The sequence below is a fragment of the Corapipo altera genome, unplaced genomic scaffold, assembly GCF_003945725.1.
Source record: "Corapipo altera isolate COAL_440 unplaced genomic scaffold, ASM394572v1 180, whole genome shotgun sequence".
Taxonomy (NCBI): Eukaryota; Metazoa; Chordata; class Aves; order Passeriformes; family Pipridae; genus Corapipo; species Corapipo altera.
In genome coordinates this window covers 2,440,864-2,467,504 of record NW_020884915.1, presented here as the reverse complement: position 1 = coordinate 2,467,504, position 26,641 = coordinate 2,440,864, and the positions used below count along the sequence as shown (strand labels likewise).

Genomic DNA, 26,641 nt, shown 5'->3' with positions numbered 1-26,641 from the left:
ACTTTTGCCTGAGGAAAGGAGGCTCAGCCTTCTCACTCTCTGCAGCTCCCTGACAGGAGGAGGGAGCCAAGGGGGATCAGGCTCTGCTCCCAGGGAACAAGGGACAGGATGAGAGGAAACGGCCTCAAGCTGCACTGGGGGAGGTTCAGGTTGGACATCAGGAGGAATTTCTCTGTGGAAAGGGTGTTCAGGCATTGGAAGGGGCTGCCCAGGGAGGTGGTGGAGTCCCCATCCCTGGAGGTGTCCAAGAAACAACTGGATGTGGCACTCGGTGCTCTGGGCTGGGGGACGAGGCGGGGATTGGGCACATATTGGACTCGATGGTCTTGGAGATCTTTTCCAACCTAAATGATTCTGTGATTCTCTGATTCTGTCCATAGCAATGACAATTTTTTTAATAGGAACATTGAGATCTTACAGGGAACATGCCAGCCTTCACGGTATCCTTGCAACTGGTGCTCCTTTCATGGTCCTTCAAATCCCATCTAAAATATTTAGGAAAATGTTCAAATAGTAATTTATTCCCTAGGAGAACAGGAATAATTGGCATTAATGATAGTTGCATGTCAGTCACTTCAATAATATAATATCCATTTACATCATGAGGGAGATGACTGGAAAGTCATACACAGGTGGTGTTATCTCTAATTTCACTCAACCCACAGGAAAAGTTGTCAGCATTGATGGAGTTTTATCGCTTCTGTCTTCCTTGTACAAAGCCAATTTACCAGTAGTTGACAGGGTGGAAAATATACCTGTAATTAAACAGCATGAGATTCTTATTTGTTGACTGAAAAAGTTCAATTATTTTATGCATATATCAGTTATTAATGACTAACAAAGCTTGGATAAATATTCAGAACTCTGAAATTGTCTGAAACAAAACCTAAACTTTAAGGTATTTTTTTCTAAACCTGGATGTCACTCTGTAAATTGGCTCTCCTGACATTTTTGACATCAAGTTTCTCTTAGTGTGTTTTTACTTTGTGGTTTTGGGGTTTTTTTTAAACTCCATTTCACTTAAATATGTTGACAGGGCAGTCTCTTTGATTGCAGAGATGGATTAAAAAAATATTTGTAGAAAGCTCCTTTTTAAAGACCAGATGTAAAAAAGCATTTAAATAGCATTGAAATAAAGGAATTATGAATATGCTGAGTTGGAAGGGACCCACGAGGATCATCGAGTCCAACTCCTGGCCTTGCACAAGCCCGTCCCCAGGAGTCACACCATGTGCCTGAGAGTATTCTTGAATTAATGGAATATGCTTAAACTTCCACATGTGCCCATGAGGACCTAAATATTTCTTCCTAGTCCTTTAAATAAATTTCCTTTACAATCTCTTCCTTAGTTGTTAAACACGAGGTATAAATATAATAATATTTAATATATATTAAGTAACACAAAACTCTACGTGGAAGGAAAGCCATGGGGCCTTCCCACATTCCTTTTGGTAGCCAGATGTCAGTGATATCGTGGTTTAAGAGGTAAGATCTCGTGTTTCTTTCCCGCAGCTCTCCAGCCTGGAGGACAGGCGGGGCAGTCGGCCGCGCTCCATGGTGAGGTCCTTCACCATGCCGTCGTCTTCCAGACCCCTCTCCGTGGCATCCGTGTCTTCCATCTCCTCGGACAGCACCCCCTCCCGGCCTGGCTCTGATGGGTGAGTGGGAAATGCTCATCCAGGGCTTATCCTTGGGTTTGGAGGGTTGTCATCATCCCCAGATCTCTAGGCTGTCACGGTGTCACTCCTTCCGATCCTCCTGACTCCTCCTGTGTGGTGGCAGGACGTTTGTTTGGTCTCAGAAGTGTAAGGTTTTTGGTTGGGTTGTTTCCCAGTGAATTTTATCCCAGCTTCATATCCCAGGTTCATAGTATAATAATAACCTGCAAACTAGAGTGGGGTGGGGGTGGTGGTCCACTAAGTTGGTCATAGGGCTGGAGCACCTCTCCTGTGAAAACAGGCTGGGAGAGCTGGGATTGTCCAACCTGGAGAAGAGAAGGCTCTTCCAGTACCTAAAGGGGCTCCAAGAGAGCTGGAGAGGGACTTTGAACAAGAACATGGGGGGACAGGACAAGGGGGAATGGCTTTAAACTGCCAGAGGGCAAGGTTAGATGGGATATTGGGAAGGAATTCTTGGCTGTGGGAGTGGTGAGGCCCTGGCACAGGCTGCCCAGAGAAGCTGTGGCTGCTCCATCCCTGGAAGTGTCCAAGGCCAGGTTGGACGGGGCTTGGAGCAACCTGGGACAGTGGAAGGTGTCCCTGCCCATGGGAAGGAGTGGAATTGGATGGTGTTTAAGTTCCCTTCCAACCCAAACTTTCTATGATTTTTTTAAGTGCCAGCATAATATTGGGTAAAAACATCAACCTATATGGACATTTATCTCAAGATGTCCTGGTTTTTAACCAAGATAAATATAATGCCCTTCTTTGTCCTTTTTTACAAAGTGAAACAAAACGCCCTAGGCATTCAAACAAACAAACAAAAAAACCCAAAAAACCAAAGAGGAGACAAATTACCCCTTTTAGAGTATTGCAAGTGTATTAGTGCAGCAGTGATCTTTGGAGTCAGTGATGAGATGCTTGTGCAGCCAACCCTGTCACAGTACCCAGGTGGAGCTCAGGAGAAGGAAGGGATTAGTGAACTGCTCAATCACTGCTGCTCACTTTTGCTGCCAGAGGAAAAGCTGCTTATGGCAAGATTGTACTTCAAGACTTATCAAGATATTTCACATGAGAACTGGGAATTCTGTTGATAAGCCCTGTCTCACAGTCACATCCCTCAAAGAACAAAATAATCTGTTTGCTGTCTGGGCTTTCCATGCAGCCTCAGAAGTCCCTTCTCCTTCTTCCTGCCCCGAGGCATCCCTGTAATCCAGAAATGCAATATTTGACCTAGGCAGCAGTTTTTTAAAGCCTCCTGAAGGGCTGCTGACTTACAGGGATGTGCTAGAAATGCTTATGTCCCCCGTGCACCTTCAGAGGGGAGTTATTACCTGACTGGAGACTAAAAGCATCAAGTAAAATTAAATACAGCACCTAAGGACCAACATGGTGCTGACCTTGATTACAAGCAGTTTATTTGCCCATTGGGAACAGCTGCAAACAGATCACAGTTCAGCCTCTAGAATGTATACAGAGGGAGCCATGGTGGAAATGTAGGACAGCAGAGATGAGCTTGTGTTTTGACTAATTCATCCACAAATTCATCTTGCTGGAATTTACAGGTAACAACCATCAAAGGTTAATGGACAACTTTATTTTCTCTCAGAAGAAAAATACTGATTCTTTCACTGCCTGCCTCTACTTTTTTCTCTTTTTCTTTTCAAAATCCTTAAATGTATTTTTCTTTCTAACTGGATATTATTTACTCAAGTTTCACCTCTCCATCTTAGCTTTGGTGCAGTAAGTCTCACTTAGCAGTTTGGGAGGGTCTTAATGTGTAAATACACACAAGGAGTCTACTCAGTTTGTATTTTCAAAAGCAGCTCACAAAGATCCTGCTCCATCTCAGCTCCTGCTCCAAGCCCAGGACAATACAGGAAAATATAATGAGCAATTATTAGCATTGTGAAGATCTGAAAAAATACTCATTTGCTTGATCAGTGGAGGAGGAGAAAAAAAGTCATGAGATGTAAATGATACCATGAGACTCAAAAATTCATGTGACTGTTAAATTGTGGGTGGTTTGGCACTTCTCACCTGGGAGAAGTTCCTTCCTGTACCTACCATAGTTGATTTGGTTTATGGTCAGTTCTTCTCTCTGCTTTCCATGTCCCCCCTCTTCACATGTTAATTTTTAGAATAGAGATTAAGCTAAAAAAACAAATAAAAATGAAACCAACAGACTGTCTTGTGCAAATCACCCAATATTTTATTTTATGCCATCTCCAGCTCCTCCTGCTTTGGAGTTTTTAAACACTAAAGACTCAAGGCAGACACTGACATAGGATGTGTTTTACAACTTCCAACTCTAGGTATAAATAAAACTGACTTTAAAAAAGGACCTTTGGTTTATTCACTACCTAAAACAGGACTTAGAAGTACAAATCTGAGCACTTACACTCAGTGGTTGGAAGGGGGGGAAGTCCCAGGGTGCTGGTGGGATTTGTCAGCTGTTGCAAGTCCTGATGTTCTTCCAGTTAGACCACGGTGTGCTGACCCATTTTATCATGGATACATTGCCTACAAATAATTAATAACCCTAATAATAGTAATGCCTGGAAGGGAAGCAATTAATCATTGTCTGAAGAGTGGTAGTTCCTCTTGTAAACTTGCAGTCAGCCTGTGAGGCTCTGGAACTGCCCTCCAACCCAGCCCAGCTTAGCCTAAAATATCCAATTCAGGTGGCTAAAAGGTGTTGGGAGAGCTGTTGGCTGCTCAGGACTCTGTCACTGAAGTACTTTGTGGCCCTGGGTTCCCTGTCTGTAAAATGGGATGGATAAACCTGTGGTTTTGTTCCCAACCTGTGTGATTTTGGCTTTGGTTCCAAGGGAAAAATGGCTCTGGGGCTGCTGCTGCAGGTTCTGGTTTGAGCATCTTCACATCAAATGAGTTGAAGTAGGCTGCAAGCTGAAGGGCCTTTAGTGCTTCAGATAATAGCCAAAAATAATAATAATTTGGGATATTGCTGCTAGTGGAGGGGATTAGGATAATGTCACTGCAAATTGTCTGAAATAAGAATACTCTGCTATTTCACAGCAAAGACTGTGGCCTGTACATGTCTCCCCATGAAATGGGAAATGCTTTTCCAATGTTAAAAAATGGGGGTTTTTTTGTTTGGGTTTGGTTTTGTAATGTGATGGTTTGAGACAATCTCTTAAAATCTGGCAGTGTCATTTTGTCTAGGTATGATCTTAGTGGCTTTTTGGCATTTATAATATAAAATAAACCATAAAATGGTTTGTCCAGCTACGAATGCCCCATCCCTGGAAGTGTCCAAGGCCAGGTTGGATGGGTTTTGGAGCAACCTGGTCTAGTGGAAGGTGTCCCTGCCCATGACAGGGAGTTGGAACTGGGTGGTCTATGAGGTGCCTTCCAACCCAAACCATCTTGTGATTCTTTAACACAGTGTACAGTTACCCACACTTTTAGTGCTGATTCCAGCTGGAATTTCCAACTGTCTGCCTGCTTGCACACCTGCCCTGGTGCCACAACCTGGATAGTGGGAATGCTGAATGAGAAACTCATTTTTTACATGAAACTCAGGAATTTGTGCAGCCACAAACCAGTAAATTCACTACAGAGCAGGGAAAATCTGCACCACTGATTCTCCAGCAGTTCTGCAATGAATTTTATTGCAAGACAATTATGATTGTTATGACCTTCTGCCCCCTCCTTCTCTCTCTAATGAGTTTTCCTGGCTTGGCAGAGAGTCATTAACTGGAGAGAGACTTTGGGAAATATGTAAATAAAAGTTAGTTGTTTTGAAAATAGTGTTTTATGGAGCTAAGCAACAACGTTTTTCTTTAGGTTCGTGCTGGAGCCCCTCCTGCCAAAAAAGATGCATTCTAGGTCGCAAGACAAATTGGACAAGGATGACCTAGATAAAGATAAGAAGGAAAAGAAGAAGGAGAAAAGGAACAGCAAGCATCAAGAGATATTTGATAAAGAATTTAAATCTACTGATATTTCTCTGCAGCAGTCTGAGGCAGTGATCCTTTCAGAGACGGTAACTTTATTAGCAAGTGATGCTTTATCTAATTCTGAGTGGTGTCCTTTCTCTGTTGAAATAAAAATGTTGATTTTTATTATTTGTAGACCAGAAATAACTCTCAGGGAATACGTTGCAATGTTAATATATGTGATAATGAAACAAAAATACAGATTTTATTTACAGTGTAAAAAGATCATATGGTACCTCATGTGAATATCTTAACCAAAAGTTATTTGATAAAAGGAACAGGTGGTATATCACAACTGAAATAAATGCTGCCATTTTAGCAGCCTTTTGAACTGCTGGTTCCCAGTAGATGGTGATGGGTTTTCTCTTATTTCAGCTGAGTGCTGCAAGGCAGTTTGGGGTGGAAATATTCCAAGGTGACTCCTTGCACGGCGGTTGCATGTTCACGAAGGGTTATTTTGAGCAGAAAATCGTAAGCGGTTCCAGCAGTGACTGTGTGTAAGAATATTAACAACAGGCCATATCTCCCTTAAACCCTCTCTTCTTGGCTTATATTTAATTCACTGAAACTGTCCTAAAGGCTTAGGTAACCTGAGAAGTTTGAGCTCTGAAAATGAAAGCAAAGCTGGAGCAGGGAGTGCGTGAACCAACCGTAACCTCCAATCTCTGGACACCTGTTTGGAGGCCAAGAGTTTAAAACTTGCCTCCCAGAAATAAATGTAATGTTCTTTGAAAGATTTGTGCAAGTAATTGTAGAGCCAACTTTTCACTTAGCAGAGTCTTCCTTTGGTGGCTGTGTCGTTTACATTGGACTTTGGAAATTATTTCTCTCTCATCTGTGGTAACTGGATCCTTTAGATCTTTCTGTTTGGTATTTGTGGGAGAATATTGTTTAGCTGTTCAGCCATAGTTACTTTGTTTTCTGGCTTTGCTTCTCCTTTCCCATCCAGAGATAAGTTAATCTCTCAGATATGTCTTGTAACATCTTTTGTTTGATGTGCCCAGTCAAAAAACTCTGATAAAATCCCTTGTGGGGGTCTTGGGCTTTTCACCTTTGAAGCCAGTGAGTTTTTCCATTGACTAAATTTTGGATCAGCCCTCATTTGTTTAATGGAGGTTCCTCCTGCCAAAGCTAGCCAGGTGAGCATCATTACAGTGTTTGCAGACATTTTGCATAAATTTCCATGTGTCTCATGTTTCTGACATGATGCCTTTGACTTGGCACCTTGCTGCAGTTGTGTTTTGACTGATTGAGCTCTGCCGTGGCAGGACTTGAACTGGCATCTCCCAGGCTCCCAAACCCACCAGCAGAGCTTGTGGGTGGAGAGCATTAGTCACAGAAGAAAATGGTATTTCAGGGCAGCTGAGTCAGTTGGACCAGATGGGAGGCATCCAGAGATGCTGGGGTTGATGTCACTGCCAGGTCACTGTCATCTCAGAGAGGTCTTGGGCATGGGCAAAGATTGCTCATGATTGGAAAAATATAAATGCCAGCTGGAAAGGAGGGCAGGATAACCCTCCAGGGCATATTCCCATTTGTCATCTGAGGAGCAAAAATCAGCAAAGCCCAACATGGTTTGACTCAAGTTTTCTCCTCTTTCCAGTCAAGAAGCTTTCGGTGCATGACTGGTGTGAGTAATATTCCCCTGGTTATGGAGAGGGAGGGAAGTTAAATGTCAGAACTGGTTACTTACAGTTACTTTGAGCTCCTTCAAATCCACAGATCAATAATATGAAAAGGAATTTACTGTTGAGAGAAAAACTCTCCCTTTTCAACATCTCCAAGCTGCTTGATGAGCTCCAAAACGGCTGAGTCAATTTTTAATGCCTGGTGTTAGCGAGGCTCATCTTCTCTTGTAGGTGAAAGAGAGGAATCACTCCTTTGAGATCAGTTTATCAGAGTGGTTGTCCAGTTCCCACTGCTGTCTTCAGGAATTTTGTACGAATAATATCAAGGACTTAAAATTTGTGTCAAAAGTTTCGCGCTCTGGAGACGTCCCTTGTTAATGATATAAAGGGAAATTGTTATGGTGGGTAGGAATTCAGCTTTTCCATTGTTTAACATTGATGTTCAAATTCCCTTTTTCAGTTGAAATTATTCCCAAAGCACTGTTACCACTGTGTTGCAGGAAGAAAAAGACATTTTGGTTCCTCTTGCCTTGGGAACTTGGAAGCAGAAAGTTTGCTGAATTAAAAAGAGGTGATGAAATGGAGAGGGAAAAAATTAGGGATTTTCTTTTCCCCAAAAAAGTTGGAACCCAGATTTGACTATAAATGGAAATTAAAGATTTAAAGAGGTTTTAAAGTGAGATTTTAGTAATAAACTACTATTAGTTAGTAGATTTTATGTTAGTTACTAGAGTAATTCTGCTGAGAATTTTAGAACTCATGGTACTATGGCTCATTCAATTACAATATTTCAGTTATTTGGTGAATTTTCTAACAGATTCTTATTTCTTCTACAGTATTTGGGGGGGGTTACAGCAAAAGATTAATTTACAGAGAATATCAAGTGAGAAAAATGTCAGCCACTGTCACCCCATCTCTGCAGAGCTTCTGCTGCTTTTTCCAGCGATGACGTTGTCTAATGAAATGAGTGTTTCCATCACTGCCATGGACTTATTTAGGGGAACTTCTTTTTTTCTAATCAAATGAATCATCATGGAATAACATGGGGATGTTCTAAAACTGTGGAATTACTTCATGGGACCTTTACATGTGCTTTGAAAAGGAGCATTCAGAGGCTGTTTTCCCTAATTGTATGGCTTAAATACTCTTTTCTAAATTTCCAATCAAAGTGAATTTATTGACTGATCAAACTCCAAGCCCTAATTACATAAGATAACGAAGATGAATTAAGCACTTCAGTGTGTGACTATGATCAGTAATATCTTCATAGTTTTCTAGAGATTTATTATCTTCTTTTAAGTATCACATAAACTTCTTCAAGATAAATTTTCTTTGCTAATTCTTTGATCCTACGAGCTGAGAGCAAAGCTAACACTGGAGCCAGGTAGTTAACAGAGCATTGAAGGCTTGTGTTAGAAATCACAATAACAGGCTGTACATCCCATTGATTTAGTGGTGTCTGACATCACTCACCATTGATCTTCCCTTCATTAGACCAAAAAAAATTAGCCATGGGTCCATTATGGATTAATGTCTCCAAAGGGTTCGTGTTCCCCAGCAGAACTGTGATTTATTGAAGCTTTCAGAAGAGCCCCAACATTGTCAATCACAGAAGTTGTTAAAATTTATTTAAGTAGTTTCGGAGCAGGTTAACTTGGGAACATGGTCCAGTTGCTGGGTTTTTTTCCCTCTTGATTCTGGAATATCAATTTTCCTCATCAATTCATGTGTTTTCCTTAGTTGCTTTTTTATAATTAGATACCTCTGAAAAAGTGATTACTTTGCTCATCCATTCTACCAAAAATATGCTTTGAAAGACCTCGAAAGAAGAAACCTTTGGAGTCTTTAGGACTTGAGTTTTCGTATCAGGCAAATTTCAGAAAGGTCACACTGAGGTCTGGATGAACTTTCCAAAAAAAAGTCACATACTTTATTGTCATTCATTTCTTATAGAAGGGTCTTTTTTACGCAAACCCTTTTAGGGTTTGTCTTTGGAAATAAAAGAAAGCACTTAAATGTCATTTCAGATTTCTCCTTCACCACATAATTCATAAAAAACCCCATTGTGTAATGACAAAATTCTTCAAAAAAAGCCTGAATTGCTGCTGGCATTTTCTGGTTTGTCCTAATGCAGCACCTTGGGAGTAATTCCCCTCTTAACTTCAGGCTGCTGCTCCATTTTCTGGGATCTGTTGGAAATAAAACATTCCTTTTTTCTCTGTGATTACTGTTAATATGGGGGTGGGTGAATGCATAACATCAGTAGAGCTCAGGATTAAACTCAGGAAGAAGAATCACCTTAAAACTAAAAGCATTAGTTGCTCATCAGATTACAAGTATTTCAGGGTTTCTGATGGAAAATTTGAATGGACTATGAAGCATCCAGAGCAAAAAAGGGATATTTCAGTGAATTAAATAGAAGCACTACCAAGAAATTTTTCTGGACAGATGATGTCTTCCTCAGAAGAGAGTTTCACCCTGCAAATGGTTAAAGAGATAAATTTTGAGAAGGAAGTAGAGCCACATGAGAAGAAAGAAAAGATTTTGAGGGACGGGTAATCTCGTGTAAGGCTGTAAACTTCCGTAGCTGTTACTGAGTGAGTGTTTGGGGAATTCAGATGGAAGTCGCAGAGCTTCTCATTGCTTCAGAAAAATATACCAGGCTGTGGGGAGGGGTGTTAACTTGTGATTCCTTGGGAGAAGGGGAAACACTTGGAGCTGTGAGATACTGCACTGAATCAGCAATATGGTGTGTTAGCATTGCCTGGTCGTGTTCAGGAGGAAAACGTAGCAATCCCAAGGTTTGCCACTCAGTTCCCTGTATTTTTTTTGTTGTCTCACTGGTTTTGTCCCCACTCAGATCAGCCCACTGAGACCCCAGAGACCAAAAAGCCAAGTCATAAACGTGATGTCCAGTGAACGGCGTTTCTCCGTGTCTCCATCGCCTCCCAGCTCCCAGCTGACCCCACCCCCCATCACCCCCAGGACAAAGCTTTCCTTCACCATCCAGTCCAGTAAGTCTCTAATTTTAACTAAACTTCCTTTTCCTGGAAAAATTCTGGTTGGGAGACGTGTTTCCTTAGCATTTCATTGCACCTTGGTTTGAGCTGAGTAGGTAGTACAGGAACAAGAACTTACCTCTTAACCTTGTGCTCCTTGACCTTGCCAACTAAAATTATTTCAATATTTTACAAAACCAAGCAAAATTTTTCCACTGAACGAGTTTGTTTTCAAGTTATCATTAACAATTATTTAGACGTAGAGTAACTATCAAAAATCAGTGTTCTACTTGTTTCTATATAGGGTGTTTTAGAGCATAAGGGCTCAAAAGTCATATTTTTTTTGGTAATTGTACCTTAAAAGAGCTTGTCTTTGATACATTGTGAGTACAAGCCAGATGGGAAAATAAAGGTCAGTCTTTTTGATGTGTTTTTTGTTTGACATTGACATCTATCACTCACTTTTTCTGTAAAATATCATCTGTTTGCTCCAGTCTTCAGCAAATCCAATTGCAAAGCTGGGTGCAATCCAACACCTATTTCTTTCACAGTACTGGTTTCCAAAAACTGTTATTCAGAGTTTTCAGTTGCCAGCATGTGACAAAAAAGCAAAAAAAGATCTTTTTGATACATGTACCCAAATCCTGGTACAATAGTCAAGAGTTCAGTGTTAGCAAAGAGGAGAACAGATGATGAGTTTGAAGAAAAAAAAAATCTTGTTTGATGGTTTTTTATCCACTGTTTCTGATACTTGAAACCTTTTCCTTTAAATGGTCAGACCCCAAAACGAGTATTTTGATAATGCTGAACTCTAACTCTCTCCCTTCTTTACAGTTTTATAACTGTATAATGTACATGTAATATATAATAATTATAATTATATTTATGTTTAATAGGTTTATGGTTTATTTTTAATAGTTTTATGTTTTATTTTTAATAGCTTTATGGTTTTTATTTACAGTTTTATAAATCTACTGATAAACTGGAATTAAAAAAGACTGGAAGTACAGAGAAGTAGAGGATATATACTCATGGAAAAGAAGTGTTTAATTGGATTATATGTATATGTTTTATTAATACATTTAAAAAATTATCTGAAGTCATGTATTTCTGACAATATTTATGTACTGGGGATCGATGGGTGTTGTGTAAAGTAGGATCAGCTTATTTCAAAATCCGTGGCACTGCTCCATAATCATTTGAAAAATTGGGGTGATAAAATTTCTTAGGAATTCCAAGGATAAAGAAGTTACTTCAGTGCACAAATGGGCTAAAAGCAGTTAATGGGTTGCTAAGCAATCCTGGCTGCTTGTTAGTTGGCAGTTTAGGAGAGTGGAGTGTAAAATGTGATCATTAGGTTAAGATGATAAAAAAAGTCCCCTAATTGATCTCTTGCCAGCTCCGAGATCTTCCCAGTGGCACATGTCCAGCAGGGAATGAATAGTCAGAGCACACTCCTCTGATGAAACACCTTCAATAATGACAGCAAACCAAAAGTGTTGAGTAATTATTTATGTAGTAACCGTGTTCAGTTCAGATGGATTAAGCAGGAGAAAATGAACAGACCTGTAGAAATAGATCTTCTGGAAACACAACTGAAAATTCCAGAAGTTTGTGTTCAGTACCTGTTTCTGCAGAAGGGGAGAAGTCTCCTGGATTGCATTAAATTATTGGAAAGATCAGGTAGGGCAAATAACTGTTTTTCAATATAGAATATTGTTGTTGTCTTAAGTAGTTTTCCAGGCTAAAAGCAAAAATTGTCAGTGTACATTACAAACTGTTCATGTGGATGGAAATGCTCTGTCCACATTTGCAGGGATTTACTGCTGTCTTGCAACAGAATGAGGTTGGGAAGGTGTAGGAACACAGCAGGGGCTGCAGAAAATCAGAGCTGGAACAGGAGCTGGGAATGTAGGGAAAGGCAGAGAAGCGGAATGGACAGTTGGGGTCCATCCAGATTGTTCAAGTAGAGTTGACTCCACACCTTGTTTCTTCTACAACTCAAGTGAAAACATTCCTCACCTGCCTTCCCATGGATCTGCCAAAGATTTAATAAAAGAAACAAAGGATTTGGGTAATTCCTAACAAAATTGGTGTTCCCATCCTCTTGTAGACCTCTTAGTCCACATGTAATGGCTTAGATGAAGCTGGAAGTTACGTCATGTAAGAAGTTGTTATATCATGTTAATTGAAAAATTATCGTGTAAGATGCAAAGCTGAAGTGTTCAGGGCAGTGAAATTCACTTTATTTTGGGGTAATAGTGTATTATTTTACTCACTTTCAGTTTCCACCCAAGGACTGTCTACAGTGAGACCTAAAAACATGGCTTGTTTATAGTAAATATGGAAAGAAGGTTTCTCTTTCCAAAGCAGGATTCAAGTTCTGCTAAAGTTACAGCTAAACACTCTAAAGAAAATGCCATTTCCCAAACATTTCCCAGTATTTTCCTAAAGTGCATGAAAACACCAACTGAATAAATGCATATATAGATCTAGATAAGAAATGTAAATAGTTATATGTGTAGTTGGGGGTGAGATATCCAGGATGTGTGTCAAGGAGTTGTTTTGTGACATTAGTAGTCTCAAATTGTGGTCTTTAGATGTGCAGAATGACAAGAAAATCCAACAGAATAAAAAGGGAAGTTCGTTTACAGCATCAGTATTTAGTTACAAATGCATGGGATTGTTTTCCAGCTATGTGTTTAATGACATGAGCTTAGAAGTAGATTTTCATGGAGATCCTTAATGGAAAGTACCAAAAATATTTGGGGAATGGAGAAATCCTCTGTGTGTGGAAAAGGAAGGATGAAAAGCAGGAGCAGTAGAAAAAAACATTAGAAATTCAGGTCCTGGAGGACAACTAACATTTTTCAGCCTAGTGGAGGAGAAGCCACTGAAAGTTTGAAGGAAAATAATCTTCTTTCAGTATAGTGGAAAGTTCAAAAGTATGAAGAGTAAAATGAGAGTTTTCAGTGCCAAATCAATACAGCCACCTTAGAGTTAAATAGTGTTAGTGAGAGGACATTTTAGAGAACAAAAAAATCACCCTTTTAATAAGATATTGATGTGAACTTTGCAATAAAAATGTTTGCATAAACAAGGCCTCCACTTACTTAAGAAATCATCCCAGTAAATAAAAAAAAAACAAACTTTCTTCTTTTTCTCAATAAAATTCCCTGACTTATAGGAAATAATTTCAGTTTCTTATCTTGTAGAGATCACAGTGGGTATGAAAATGACTGAATTACCCTGAAATACACTGTGGGTGGATTTCTGCCCAAAAACCTATGTATCATTCAGGCCTCAATAAACTTTATTGTCCCTCTGGCTATTTCCAGCATGTACCTGGGAGGATTTATCTGCTAAGAAAAGGGAACTTTCTCCTCTGCAAACAGGAATAATAAATGTTTGGTACTTTCTCGTGCGTGATTTTATTTACTCAGCGACTAATGGCTGCTCATTTATTATAGTTACCTGGAGTCTGAAAGTTTTTGAGAGAGACATAGTTAATTCTGGGCTTTCACTTGTGCATTTTATTAACAAGAAGTTTTTATTTTACTGAAGGAAGGTCAATAAAGCCTAGCTTGATATATTCGCTTAGTGCACTTCTCAAAACTTTTAATGTACAAGGTGAAAATGCAGAGCTTACAGCTGAGAAAATTGTATTTGCTGAGCTATTAATATTTTGCTATGAAATCTGAAGTAAAAATTGTTTTCTGGTAAAAATAGGGGGTTGTTCAAGTATTTTGAGAGTATTTTAAAATGAGCCCAATATGACTCCACAGGGCAGCTTCCCACTGCCATGGGGCTGGTTCATTCTACTTTCCTGTAGAATTCCTCATTAGATGGGCTGTGGTTAATTATAGAAGCTGTGGAGAGCAGGCAGAGAGATGCATGTGCAGCGTTATCACAGTATCAGCACCCTAAGGACTGGCTCAGGGTGGAGTTTTGGGTTAGATTGGCCTTAAGCTGAAGGAGAGGAGATTCAGATTGGGAAAAAATTTTTCCCTGTGAGGGTGGTGAGGCCCTGGTACAGGTTGCCCAGAGAAGCTGTGGCTGCTCCATCCCTGGAAGTGTCCAGATTGGGCAGGGCTTGGAGCAAACTGGGCTAGTAGAAAGTGTCCCTGCCCATGACTGGGATTGGAACGGGATGATCTTTAAGGTCCCTCCCAACCCAAACCACTCTGTTTCTAGGATTCAGTTGCTGAAAGAGTTAACTCAGCGTTGGTTTTTACAGATCTGGAACTGAATGGAATGTCCAGCTCCGACATCCCCGACGTTCCTCCCCCTCTGCCCCTCAAAGGAAGCACAGCCGACTATGGGAACCTCATGGAAAGCCAGGACTTGATCAGCCCAACGACCTCCCCCCCTGCCCACCAGCGGGTGAGTCCTCAGGGAATCATCACTTACTGCAATTTTCTTTCCTTTGTCCCTTGAGCAATCCCAGGTGAAAGAGGATCCTGCTCCTGGATGTGTCAGGACATCCAGAGAGTTCTGCAGTTGCAGTGTCTGGAGTGTGAGGGAGCAGCATCGACCTGAGGGGGAAAGATTGGGTTCATTCTGGTGAAATCTACGCCAAATGCTTTTAGGTGTGTTGGTAAGGGAGCTTTAACCAACAGGATACATTCTCTGCAGCAAATTAGATTTAATAGCCTTTCAGTGCTGTCTCAGGAAAGGAAATAAAACATGTTCCTGCCATCTCTCCTTTCTGGAGCTCCGTTCTGTTGATGTTCAATCGCTGCTTGTTTCCCTGAGGCAAACACACACCTCCCCTTTGAGGGAAGGAGCTCAGAAACTCCTCATCATCAACAGCCTTTTGAGCTTTCTGAAGAAAATACACTTTTTCGTTTCCTGTAGCCTCGAAGCTTTTAAAAATAATTTGGTCTTTTTCTTTAAAGCAGCACTTTTGAAAAGGGCCATTTATTTTCTTTATGAAGAGAGAAAACAGGCTTAAAGAGGTGTGGTGAGTTGACCCTGGGTGGTACCCACCAAAAATGCTCCATCACTTCTCAGCTGGACAGGGGAGAAAAAATGTAATGAAAGGCTCATAGATTGAGACAAGGGCAGGGAGAGATCACTCACTGATTACCATCATGGGCAAAACAGGCTCATCTGGGGGAAATTAATTTAATTTATTACCAATCAAATCAGACCAGGGCAATGAGACCCCAAAAGGTCACAAGTCCTGTCACTGAACATGGGGAAAGTGCTGGCATCCTCTCACAGAAACTACCACAACTTTCTCACACAAACCCAAACCAGAGGTTTTTCTGTCCTTTGACTTTGAAATCTCTAACTTTGACCAAGCTGTTATTTTGTGGAAACTGATCCTTCTTTGTTTGCAGAGGTGTCTTCCAAGAGTTCTCTGAAGTTCATCATTGCAATGAAATTCTGTTGAGTAATTTGCTTTTCATGGCTAGAAAAAGCATTTCTGGTCTCAGCAGAGAGTGTCAGGCAGGAATTCGGTTTAATTCTGGGAATAATTGTGTTTAACACAGACTGTCCCAGTGCACAACAGTACACAAGTCCAGCTTTTTCCATGGTTGAAATTATCACTATTTCTAATAGTATAACTAATTCCTATTGTAGCAGGCATTCAGTATGTATAGGCTAAATAGGAAAAAGCAGATGCAGAAGTACCTTCAGGAATGTCAATAGTGTTATTCAAAACACCATGTTTTACTCTTTATGTGCATTTACTGAAAAATTCTCTATTCCCATCCTCTCTTCCATAGTTGTTCCCCATGGCTGGGTGGTTTTAGTAAATATTTTCACTTTTCCTCTCGTTTCCATCAAAGTAGACTAAACTTTTAACCCATTTCCCTGGTGTCTCTCTCAGGGACCAGCTCTCATTTGTCCTGAATTCAGACCTCTAAGTGGAAAATTACAGCATGTACAGCAGGGCTGCCAGGAGGGTTGTCTGAGGAATGCATCCTCAGGAAGAAAGCTGAGAAATTCAAATTAGGATTCAAATTTCTTCAACTCTTCCTGCATGAGCTCCAGAGTAGTAAATTCATTTTTTATTTTGTAGTATAATGTTTAGGTCGTGGTGGTAGCTCAGGATTGCTTATGTAAATTCAAATTTTAGCTAAAAAACATTAAATAATGGTGAGAAATAAAATCCCAGTCGACAGGGGTTCTTTCCCTTCCCTCTGAGGCTGTTTGAAGGGATTTCCACTCCATGGAGAGATGTTGAGCAGTTATTGTACAACTTCCAAATGCCATCTTGCTGTGATGATTGGAGACAACTCAAGTCCCAGCCTCAGCCTCGTGGAAGATGTGACCTTGGGCAGCTCCTGGACCTGCCATGAGCAGAGTTTCCACATCATTAAATGGAAGTTCATAAAAATAGTGCCAATATGCTTCCTTGGGTTTTTTTTTTCAAAGTTTTAGTCAGGTCTTAATATTTTTGCTCTTTAGAGCCTTAATTTTTTCAGACTCCTGTCATTTTTTTTAACGTGTTTTGTCATTGTAGACACAGACCCTGTTTTTTAACATGCAGTGTTGAAGGGCCTTAGAATTTAAGCACAGCTAAGAAATGCAATCAAATATAGGCTACATCTCCTTGGCTAACTGTCCAAAATTTACATCTTCTTCTCTAACTGTCCGAAATTTTCTTCAGCATCTGTATTTTTATAAACTTTCCAAGATGAGGGAATTTAGTTTCAAAGTCTGGAAGAAGGATCTAAAGCAGATTTGTCGCAAAACCACATATATTAGTTTTAGAATTCATTTTAGAAAAGGTTTCTAATCTTATAACAATCAGTCTTTGCCTTTATTTCATCAGCCTTGTAGGAAGGAAGCTGTTAAAGAACATAAAGAAAATGAGTAGTGCTGCACATGAAAGATCAGATGAGTAAATTCTTATTGCTGCTGTGATTAAATCCCACTCCACGGTTTTAATGCCTTATGTTTCATGGGTCAAATAGCTCCATAATTCATAACTTGATCATTCTCTGCCTAGTAAACTGATCATCCTTTAAATTACACCAGCTTTGTATCAGTGAAGAAAAATCAGTAAAACATATTAGAGATAAGATTATCTTGGTAGCTTTTAAACTGGAAATATCTCCTTGTGTGAGGAATTACTAGATTTTTCACTCTGGTTGTCTTGCAGTGGGTTATGAAAGCCAAGTGCTGTAGTGAACTGAAAGCAGGCAGCCAGAAATGCAGCAGATGCTTCAAGTCAAACTGCAGGCAACAATGTCATTTAATGTCTGAGGCAGCAGTGTTAGATTATTTGGAGTCCACTGTTACCTTGGTGGACCCTAAAGTCTTTTTTCCAAATGATCATCTCCTTATAATTTCCTGATTATCCCCCTACTCACTGTTAACCGTGAGACCCTTATAAATATATTTTCTTGCACCATGTGATTTGTTCTGCTAAAAATGTTCTTAATAATATATGAGAACATAAAAAAAAGAAGCCTATGACTCCTGCAAGGATTATTATTACATCAGGGGATTCCTTTAGGCACTTATCCTGCTTTATGGGTTCATCCTCACCCTTGCATACAAATCAAATGCTTGCTTTGTATTCACGGCCAGAGGAGAGCTCAAAGAAAATAGACAAAGGAGCACTTGGGTTTATGATATTGGCTATAACACTTACTAAGGACCAGGTAATGGTTGGGATGAGAACACCTCCATCAATCCAGGCAGAACTTGGAAAGGAGGAACGGCGAAGGCTGGAGCAGCGCGTGGGACGAGGAGCGGAACGGTCTCGTGCGGTGCCTGGTTTGACTCTCTGGGATGCTGTTGTATGAGGGTTATTCAGGCTGGTTATTCAGATATAATGGAATAATATATCCTAATATAATACACGGAAGGAAGAATCCAGGGGGATTTTCCCCGTGTTGCAGTGCATGTGCTGCAGAGCTGAAAATTATCTCCTATATCAGCTGCAGTGAGCAAAAACTGACCTTGAAGACTCCAGCAAAGTGTCATCCTCATGATAGAGACAAAAAAGCTGGAAACCAGCTGAAACGATGGAGGCAGCAGGTAATTAGGGATCACTGTGTCAGGATTTGCTATAGCAGCCTCCAGTGGAGGGGCAGCAGCATCTCTGCTCTCTGTGAACAGTGACAGGACCCAAGGAGCTGAGTCAGGGGAGGTTTAGGTTGGATATTGGGAACAAGCTCTTCCCCCAGAGGGTGGTCGGGCACTGTCCCTCCAGGCCCTTGTCCAAAGTCCCTCTCCAGCTCTCTTAGAGCCCCTTTAGGCACTGGAAGGGGCTCTCAGGTCTCCCTGGAGCCTCCTCTTCTCCAGGTGAACACCCCCAGCTCTCCCAGCCTGGCTCCAGAGCAGAGGGGCTGCTGTGATCTGATCTGAGACACCGACTCGAAGCAATTCCATGTTGCCCATTTTGGGGGATCATTCACATTGCTCACGGTGGCACACAGCAGGTGAAAGAACACCAAGTGCATCTCCACAGAAGGATCCTTAAAATTCCTTTTTTTTACCTAAGCACACTCCAGGAAGGGTTGTGACACAGTGACATGAGACTCTAATAGATGATGTACGACAGCAGGCTTCAAACAGTCATTTTACACCAGTTACCTGCCAGCTTTTCCACATAACTTTGCTCCCTGGGTCAAACAGCCAATTAGCTTAAACTGTCTGTAATTTGATTCACATTAGTAGAGTTGGGCTGTTCTCTCTGCTGGTGCATTATTGCCCTTTCACAATAGGAGTGTTATTCTGCCAGGACCTCACACTATAATGTTATTTTTCATTGCAGATATTATTTTTCATTGCTGCTTGTCAGGCTGCTCAGCTCTGTGCTGAAGGAGCAACTCAGAATCTGAAAGCATTTACAGTCCTGGGTAGCTGATAGTTTATTTACATCCCATTTCTCCTGCTTCTGACCTAATTAGATCCATTAATTCTTTCAACTTAGAGTGCTTCTCATTGGATCTCCAGAGCTTGTTATATTGATGCCCATGGAATTTCAAAGAAAAATAGTTGCACAGGAAGAAATTTCATGCAGTGCCACAAGGACCAGTTTTAGGAATCAAATTAGTTTGATTTTTTTTTTTGTGTTTTCTGAATGAAAAACAATTTTGCTTCTTCAGAGGAGAAAACAAATGCATTTTCTCATCTTCTGTAATTGATTTTTACTACGTCCTAAACGTGCCCAGTTGCAGTGCAGTTCATATCTGGGAGAGAACAGAGACAAATGTTTTTGGACCTGATTCTTTTCTGTCTGAGGGAGGAAAAAAAAAAAAAGCAAACAAATGGGAGCAATTTCATGTCTGAAGCAGAAGGAACAGATTGTTTCTGTGTTGCAGATGTGCCTTTTACATAAGGTTTCTGCTTCCCCTGAGGTCCCTGCGAGTCAAGGATTGTGCCCAAAATAGGTTGGGATGTGAACCAGCCTCTGTCAATTTGTCAGAAAGGAAAAAGATGCTTCAAGATTCACAATTAACCACTGAGATATAAACACGAACTTGGCAAAGCAGCTCTTAATTAAATGTAAAATCAAGGTAAACTCTATTTTTATTTCAAAGTTTCTAAGGGGAAGCGCAGCAAAAATGAACTTTATAATCCTGGTAATGAGTGTGGTATTAAAGGGAGAGAGGAAGTATGCTGGAATTTCATCCTGTCCTGGAATAAAAGGGAGGATGTATCAGCCCTGGGAGCCGTGGCTGGATCTGGAGTTCCATAGTGGAATGTTTTGTGGTGCTAATTCCTCAATAATGTCGCCCCAACCAGCCTCACACATCCTACTTAATATATTCATTGGTAACTTATTATATAAATGAACATGTGCTAAATTTATCCGACTTTCTAATGGAATTGTAAATTCAATTATAATAATTATCTACCTATCTCTGTTATTTCTTTCTGCCTAATTTGCTTGCAGAATCTGAGCTCTGGTAGGTTTTGAGCTTGTTATTTATAGCATATATATTTAGCTTATTCTCATTGTATCTCTTCTTCAGAAGCAGGTTTTCAGGGCTGATTTGATTGTTCTCTGATCAATATGAAGGGCTCATTTGGTTGAGAAATGCCTTTGATCTAATTGAATTGAGAATTATTGCCAATGTAGTGTTATTTAAATTCAAAATGGATTTTCACAAATGATGCTATCAGCAGAGTTAGAGCTTTTTTTCTGATGATAAATATGAAGTTAAAGAGCTCATGTGAGAGCGGAGCAGAGGAAAGTTTTATATTTTGGAATGTATTTCAGAGGGATACTTGGTTTACTGAGCTATGGAATGAATGTCATCTTCATGAGAAGCTGTTGCACATTGTACACTGATGTTCTGCAGACCACCAGCGATTCCCAAAGTTTGCCCAGACCCCTTGCCTGGATACAGGACTGTAATTAAGCAGGTTCTCAAAGATTTTGAAATCTTCAGATCACAATTGACAATTCAACTCTTATTCAGATGCCTTAATAGGGATTCAGGAGTTAACATGCCAACTATTTGCTCAGGTAGAGGGAATATGTAGTGGTTCTGACTGTAACACTTCAGAGGCAGATCAGCAGTGGCATTTTAACTAAAAGCCAAACAAGTCTTCAGTTTTGCGTTTAGTAAAATTAAATTCTTACATTATCTGCTTTTCATATTTATCTGTTGACCTGGTTTTCCAACTCAGAGGTCATCGTATCCCACTGGAAGTCAGGAATAAGTAGTGCCCTCTTTGGAGCCTGCTCTGGAAAATCATAGAATCGCTTAGGTTGGAAGACACCTCTGAGATCATCAAGTCCAGCCATTCCCCCATCACTCCCAAGGCCATCACCAACCCATGTCCCCAGGTGCCAGGTGCTGGTGTCTCTTCCCCAGGCAGGCAGGGGAACACATCATTCCACACAAGGCATCCTGGCTCCAGTGCCTTACTCTTGGTGCAGAGTTTCTCATTCAGCAACAGATTAAACCCAATTATTTCCAAGGTGCCAGGTCAGGAAGCATTTTGGAGCCAAGGAGGGAGGTGAGAGCAGGCACATCCAGGCAGTGGTGCTGCTGGAGAGGCTGGGAAACGGAGAGTGGATGGAGCAGAACAGAGAGACAGGCTCAGGGCATGGCTTACCTGGGGGTAGTTTGGCATCCCTCTTCATTTGCCATAGAGGAGGAGTGAGAAAACTTGTAAAACATGTGGGAAAGTAGTTCTGTCCAGGTAAGATACAGGAAAAGTATTCCAGCAAAAACTCAGCCTTCCTGGCTCAGCCAGTTTGCAGCCTTACCTTTCTCTTTAGTCTGTGCTTAGTAAAACTATCTGGATTTGTAGCTTCATATTGTCTTAAAACCTGCTTGAAAGAGGGTGGTTAGTTACCTTAGAGATGCTTTTTCCTCCTACTCTGCAGAAAACTTGCAGTCACAAGGTTGCAGGAGCATTAGGAGGAGAGGCTGAGATGTCCTGGCATCACCCAGTGTTCTCCAGCTCCTTCTGAAACAGGTTTTATCATCTTTTTGGGACAGCACCTTTGGACAGCTTTTAAAAGGAACAGTCTTGTTTTTTATGCTCTTCCACGTGGTTTATCAGTTGTTTATATACCAGTATCTTCCTGATATTGAGAAATGATGAGTTATTTTGTCCAAGCAGTGCCTGCAGTGGAGTACTGCAGGTGTTTGGACTGTTCTTGTAGCAGTGACCAAAGAATTTTGGCAGAGTTGGTGCTTGTTGGGCTGTGAGAGTGTGTGAAGCCAGCAGTTAGCGCTGGGTGGGTGAGGCAGGACAAAACACAAACAAGTGGGAATGGAAAAGCATCATTAGGTTTGGAGGAAAACAAAAGGCAGTGGCTGAGGAGAAGGAGAATCTTAGGGAAAAACAACCCCAAAACAGCATTTCTGAGCTGTGATGCTGCAGCACAGCCTGGGTGCAGTGAGGGGAAATCTGCACTGCCTGCACAGCCAAAATCTGTAAAATCCTGCCTGCAAAGCCTGGGAGCAAATTGCAGTGTTCTCCAGCTCCTTCTGAAACAGGTTTTATCATATGTATGATTTAACATTATAAAAAAAATCTTAATTTCCATAATGACTTTTTTAATTTGTCCAATTAGCTGATGATTCTAACTGGGAGTGCTCTTCTGTTGTGTGATACATGAAGCGATTTAAAATATATGTATGTGAACAGTCTGCATTTCTATTTTGAATATTTTAATTATAACCCTGTGTGTGATGGTAAATTGCGACTTACTTATCTCTTTAAATGGTTTTAAATTGTTTCCCTTTTCTCTTTTTTTTTTTTTTAAATGATTTCTGTTCTAAATGTGCAAAATCCAAAACATAACGGAAAAGCAATGAAGCCGTTGCTTCAGCTTAGTTTTTAAGCTCTGAGTGCCTGGGGGCTGAGGCAATCGATACACACCGAGGAATCAATATCCTATCATGATATAAAGTGGGGAATTATAAACTTCTCCAGTGCTTTTGAAAGATTTTTCCTGAAATATTGAGCTAATTAATCCTGAACCCTTGAGAGATTTTTTTTCGTTGTCAAAAATAAAAGTTATATTTAAAACTAATGGCTGAGGGCGTTGGGAATCCACAGCAGCAAGTTCCACGGGGAGGTTTTTGTGAGTCAGAGGCTGCAGACTCACCTGTTTTCTTCCACAGTTATATATGAAACAGAAAATGTTTCCAAACTCTGTCGTTTGCTAACATGATCCATCCAATTTGGTTTCTTCCAGCACCTGCCACCTCCTCTCCCCAGCAAGACTCCCCCGCCTCCACCTCCAAAGACAACTCGGAAGCAAACGTCAGTTGACTCTGGGATTGTCCAATGAAGAAGGAAGCAGGTTCTTTTTTCCAAAGATAAAGCTGTAACAATTCATTTCCCTAAGTATTTTATGGTATATAATGTTTACCTCATTCAGGTGTGCAGTATCTAACATTTAGTGCAATGACTCTAACTCCATAAGAAATCCATTTCTAGCCATGGAACCAACACTACATTCCCCCCCCCCCCTTCTGGGGGTTATTCCCTCCCATAACTTGAAAGAAATCTGGATTTCTACTTGAGACCTGGAATTGTAGATCAACTGACAGTACCCTCTTCCTAAACCTTCTCCCTGCTTCTGAGTAATGCCAGGCACAGAGCTGGCTGTGGAGATTCAAATGAGAGCTGATTATTTTGTATCTAAAGTGTTCAGGTAGCTCTGGAGTTTAAACTGAGCTGACTTTTTGTACCTAATCTTGGTGTATATAGGAATTGATGACAATATTCACATGGAATTCAGTGCACATTGGAGGAGCTTCACAGGGAGGTGAAGCTTCTGTAGGATTTCCCAAGACAACAGGGATTTGAGCCCAAGGCTAATAATCAGATAGAATTTATTTGTGAAATGTGCCTTCTCTTTAATTGGTCTATGTTACAAATAATCCGATTTGGCCATCTTGGCCACAGGGATCAAGTTTAAAATCTCTGGTGACAGGAGGAAAAGTGGCAGCAAAACCTCAGCCCTGGACACGAGGAGAGCAGACTCCAGGTGCTCAGGAATTGAGGGAGTAAAGTCCTCTGGAAAAATGCTTTTGCAGGTGCTGGGGTCCATCAGTGCTGCTCACTTTTCAAACGTCACCTCCTAAGGGCACAGGGGCAGCAGTTCCCAAATATTGGAAGTCAAGCAGGTGAAGCTGAAGGCCGGCTTGGCTGAGCAGGGATCTTCTCTTGGCTATAAAGTGGAAAAGGAAGGTGTGTGCCCAGTGGAAGCAAGGTCAGGTAACATGGGAAGAGCACAGAGATGCTGCTCGTCACTGCAGGGAGAAAATGGCCAAAGCTCAATTGGAGTTGGAGCTGCCAGAAATGGGGGGGACAATAAAAAGGGGTTTTTTAATACATTAATGGCAATAGGCAGTATAGAAATATCATTGGCCCATTCCAGGAGGGGGATGGTCACCTCCCAAACAGGGACACAGACAAGGCAGAGGTGTTTAACACTTTCTTTGCCTGACAGGAGGTCATGATGATGGGGAAGGGCCTTAGGGGAATCCATACGAGGGGTGGCTGAGGGCGTGTGGTGGTTTGAAGCACTTGATCTGTTCAGCTGAAGGAGACTGAGGGGAGACCTCACTGAGGCAGTGGGGAGGCAGGCACTGATCTCTTCACTCTTGTGATCACTGACAGGACACCAGGGAGTGGCTGGAACTCTGTCAGGGGAGGATTTGGTTGGATATCAGGAAAAGGTTCTTCCCCCAGAGGGTGGTTGGGCACTGAACAGGCTCCCAGGGCAGTGGTCACAGCCCCAAGGCTAGCAGAGCCCAAGGAGCATTTGGACAACGCTCTCAGGGACAGAGTGGGATTGTTGGGGTGTCCTGGGCAGGACCAGGAGTTGGATTCGTAGTGGGTCCCTTCCAACTCAGTGTATTCTGTGATTCCATGATTAATGGGCTTTATAAAATTAGTCATTGTTGATCAGCCATTGCCATTTTCGTTCAGTTGGATCTTCTGAGTGTCCATCACAGGGTACATCAAGGAAGCCTCGGAGCTGCTGATGGGCACGAGCGTGTGGGAAAGGAACGAGTAGGCAGGTAGGAGACTCCTGGTCATTCTGAACCCAAAAGCTGAGTACAGGAATGGGAAGAGCTTTTTCCTTTCTTTAATGTGTAATATTTCATGTTGGATTAGGATGAACTGAATGGAATCACTTTGTCCTTGTGCCATCATTCTGTACAGTGTTTGTATATATGATGGTTTTTCGAATGTTTTCATTTTTATGGTGCCTGCTTTTCATGTAATAATGGATTAATGTGCCTGCAAAGAATGCCTTATGTATTTTTAATTTCCTAAGAACTGAAAGTGTAAAAAAAAAGAAAAAAAGCATTTTTTTTTCAGATGTTAAACTCTGAGAAATATCAGACAATGGTGGGATGGGGTTTTGGGAGGGAGGAAGGAAACTAACTTTATACTCTAGTGTTTTTTATTGTCATCACACTTTTGTTTTTTACTATCTACAATCTTTTTACTCTTACAGTAGATTGTTTTTAAATATACCACTGACTCAAAAAATAAAATATTATTTTAAAAACTTGTCTAAGAAAGTGAATACATTTCCTGCATATTTTTGATCCTTACTGCAGAATTTCAGGAGCTGTTGCACTCTATAGAGGGCTATATATACACTTACCTCTTTTCAGAGTAATTTGGGGGGGAACTCATGATAAAGCTGAGAACTTTCATTGTGCTAATGTGATTATTCCTGCAGGAAGGAGCTAAAACACGCATCAGCACTAAAAACACCCATCTCTGTGTGCTGTCTGTGCCCATGATGATGGCTTATATATCTTTAAGTTATCTGTTGCTGAACTCTTCAGAAAACAGATGAGTTTTAGGTAATATTTTCCACCTCAGGTACCTGCTACATGATGCAAGTTGCAAGCAGAAGTGACTTTATACAGCAGTAAAACAATACTGTTGTTACAAGGCAGAAAAATTGCCTTTCTCATAAAAAGTGGCTGGAATGGTTAATTAGATATTCTCATATTTTTGCCTTAAACCACTGTGTCACTTTGGATCAAAAAACCACACTTCTTCTTGCTATAAAATCAGCTACTAGAGCATCTCAGAATTTACTGTTGGATACCATCCTCCAATTCCCTCTTTGTTTTGTTAATATAATCTCTGTTCAAGAGGAGCACTCAGGGAAGGATTCTTGGCTGCAGTCAATCAGGTACTCGTTCTGTAGACAATCAATAATGTATTACAACTTTAATTCTATAAGTCTCTTATTTAATTGAGGATTGCTTTAGAGACTGCTCCTGGTGCTGCCTGGGAGATGTGCTGGGATGCTGGTGAGTTTTGCTCTTTTCTGTTCCATTTGCCTTCTAAAGGCTGGGAAGAGCTTTCCCATCGACCTTTAACTGGATGCCTGTAAATTGCATTTCTGATAATGTGTTTGTTTTTGCTCATCCCTTGCAAATTCCTGTGCTCATGCAAGTGGTATAATTTGGCCCTGTGAGACGCCTCAAACAAGAGCTGCACTTTCAAATGGGTCTTAACAGTACAGACTCGAAACCTCATCTGGGTGTGTTTTACAAATGCACAACCTGAGCCTGGGAATTGAAAATCAGACTCTCAGATTCACTCAGACCCAAATTGTCAATCTAACATCTTCTGTAAGTCATTGCCCTTCTCAAAGTGTGGTGAAAACACACCTCAGCAAATTCAGAAAGTCGTTCAGTTCCAGGCTCTAAGCAGTGAACAGTCCTGGGAAGGCTGTTATTCCTCATGGTTTGCTCTCTTCCTTTGTATTCCAGAGTTGGGTGTCAGAGTATCCCATTACCATGGGAATTCCTTGTCACATTGTTTGCAATTCAGCTGACCTAATGCAGAAGAGCTTGATATGAAACAAGACAGAACAAGGTTATTTGATTTTAACCAACGTGGTGGGATCTCGTGTATCTTTCATCTGTCCTGTTTCTGTAGGAATTCATCCCTTGATGGCTTCAGTGAGT

At 41.0% G+C, this 26,641-nt stretch overlaps 1 protein-coding gene across 2 annotated transcripts in view; it reads left to right on the top strand.

Moving 5' to 3' along the window:
• DOCK1 (dedicator of cytokinesis 1) overlaps window positions 1-25,224 on the top strand; it is a 280,476-nt gene extending 255,252 nt beyond the window's left edge. For both annotated transcript variants that reach the window (XM_027655183.1, XM_027655182.1), the window contains exons 48-52: window positions 1,513-1,658; window positions 5,469-5,667; window positions 10,109-10,262; window positions 14,485-14,630; window positions 22,882-25,224. In XM_027655183.1, coding sequence (XP_027510984.1) covers window positions 1,513-1,658; window positions 5,469-5,667; window positions 10,109-10,262; window positions 14,485-14,630; window positions 22,882-22,977 — 741 coding nt within the window. In that variant the 3' untranslated portion in view covers window positions 22,978-25,224. The remainder of the gene's footprint in view (window positions 1-1,512; window positions 1,659-5,468; window positions 5,668-10,108; window positions 10,263-14,484; window positions 14,631-22,881) is intronic.
• Window positions 25,225-26,641: the final 1,417 nt, after the last annotated feature.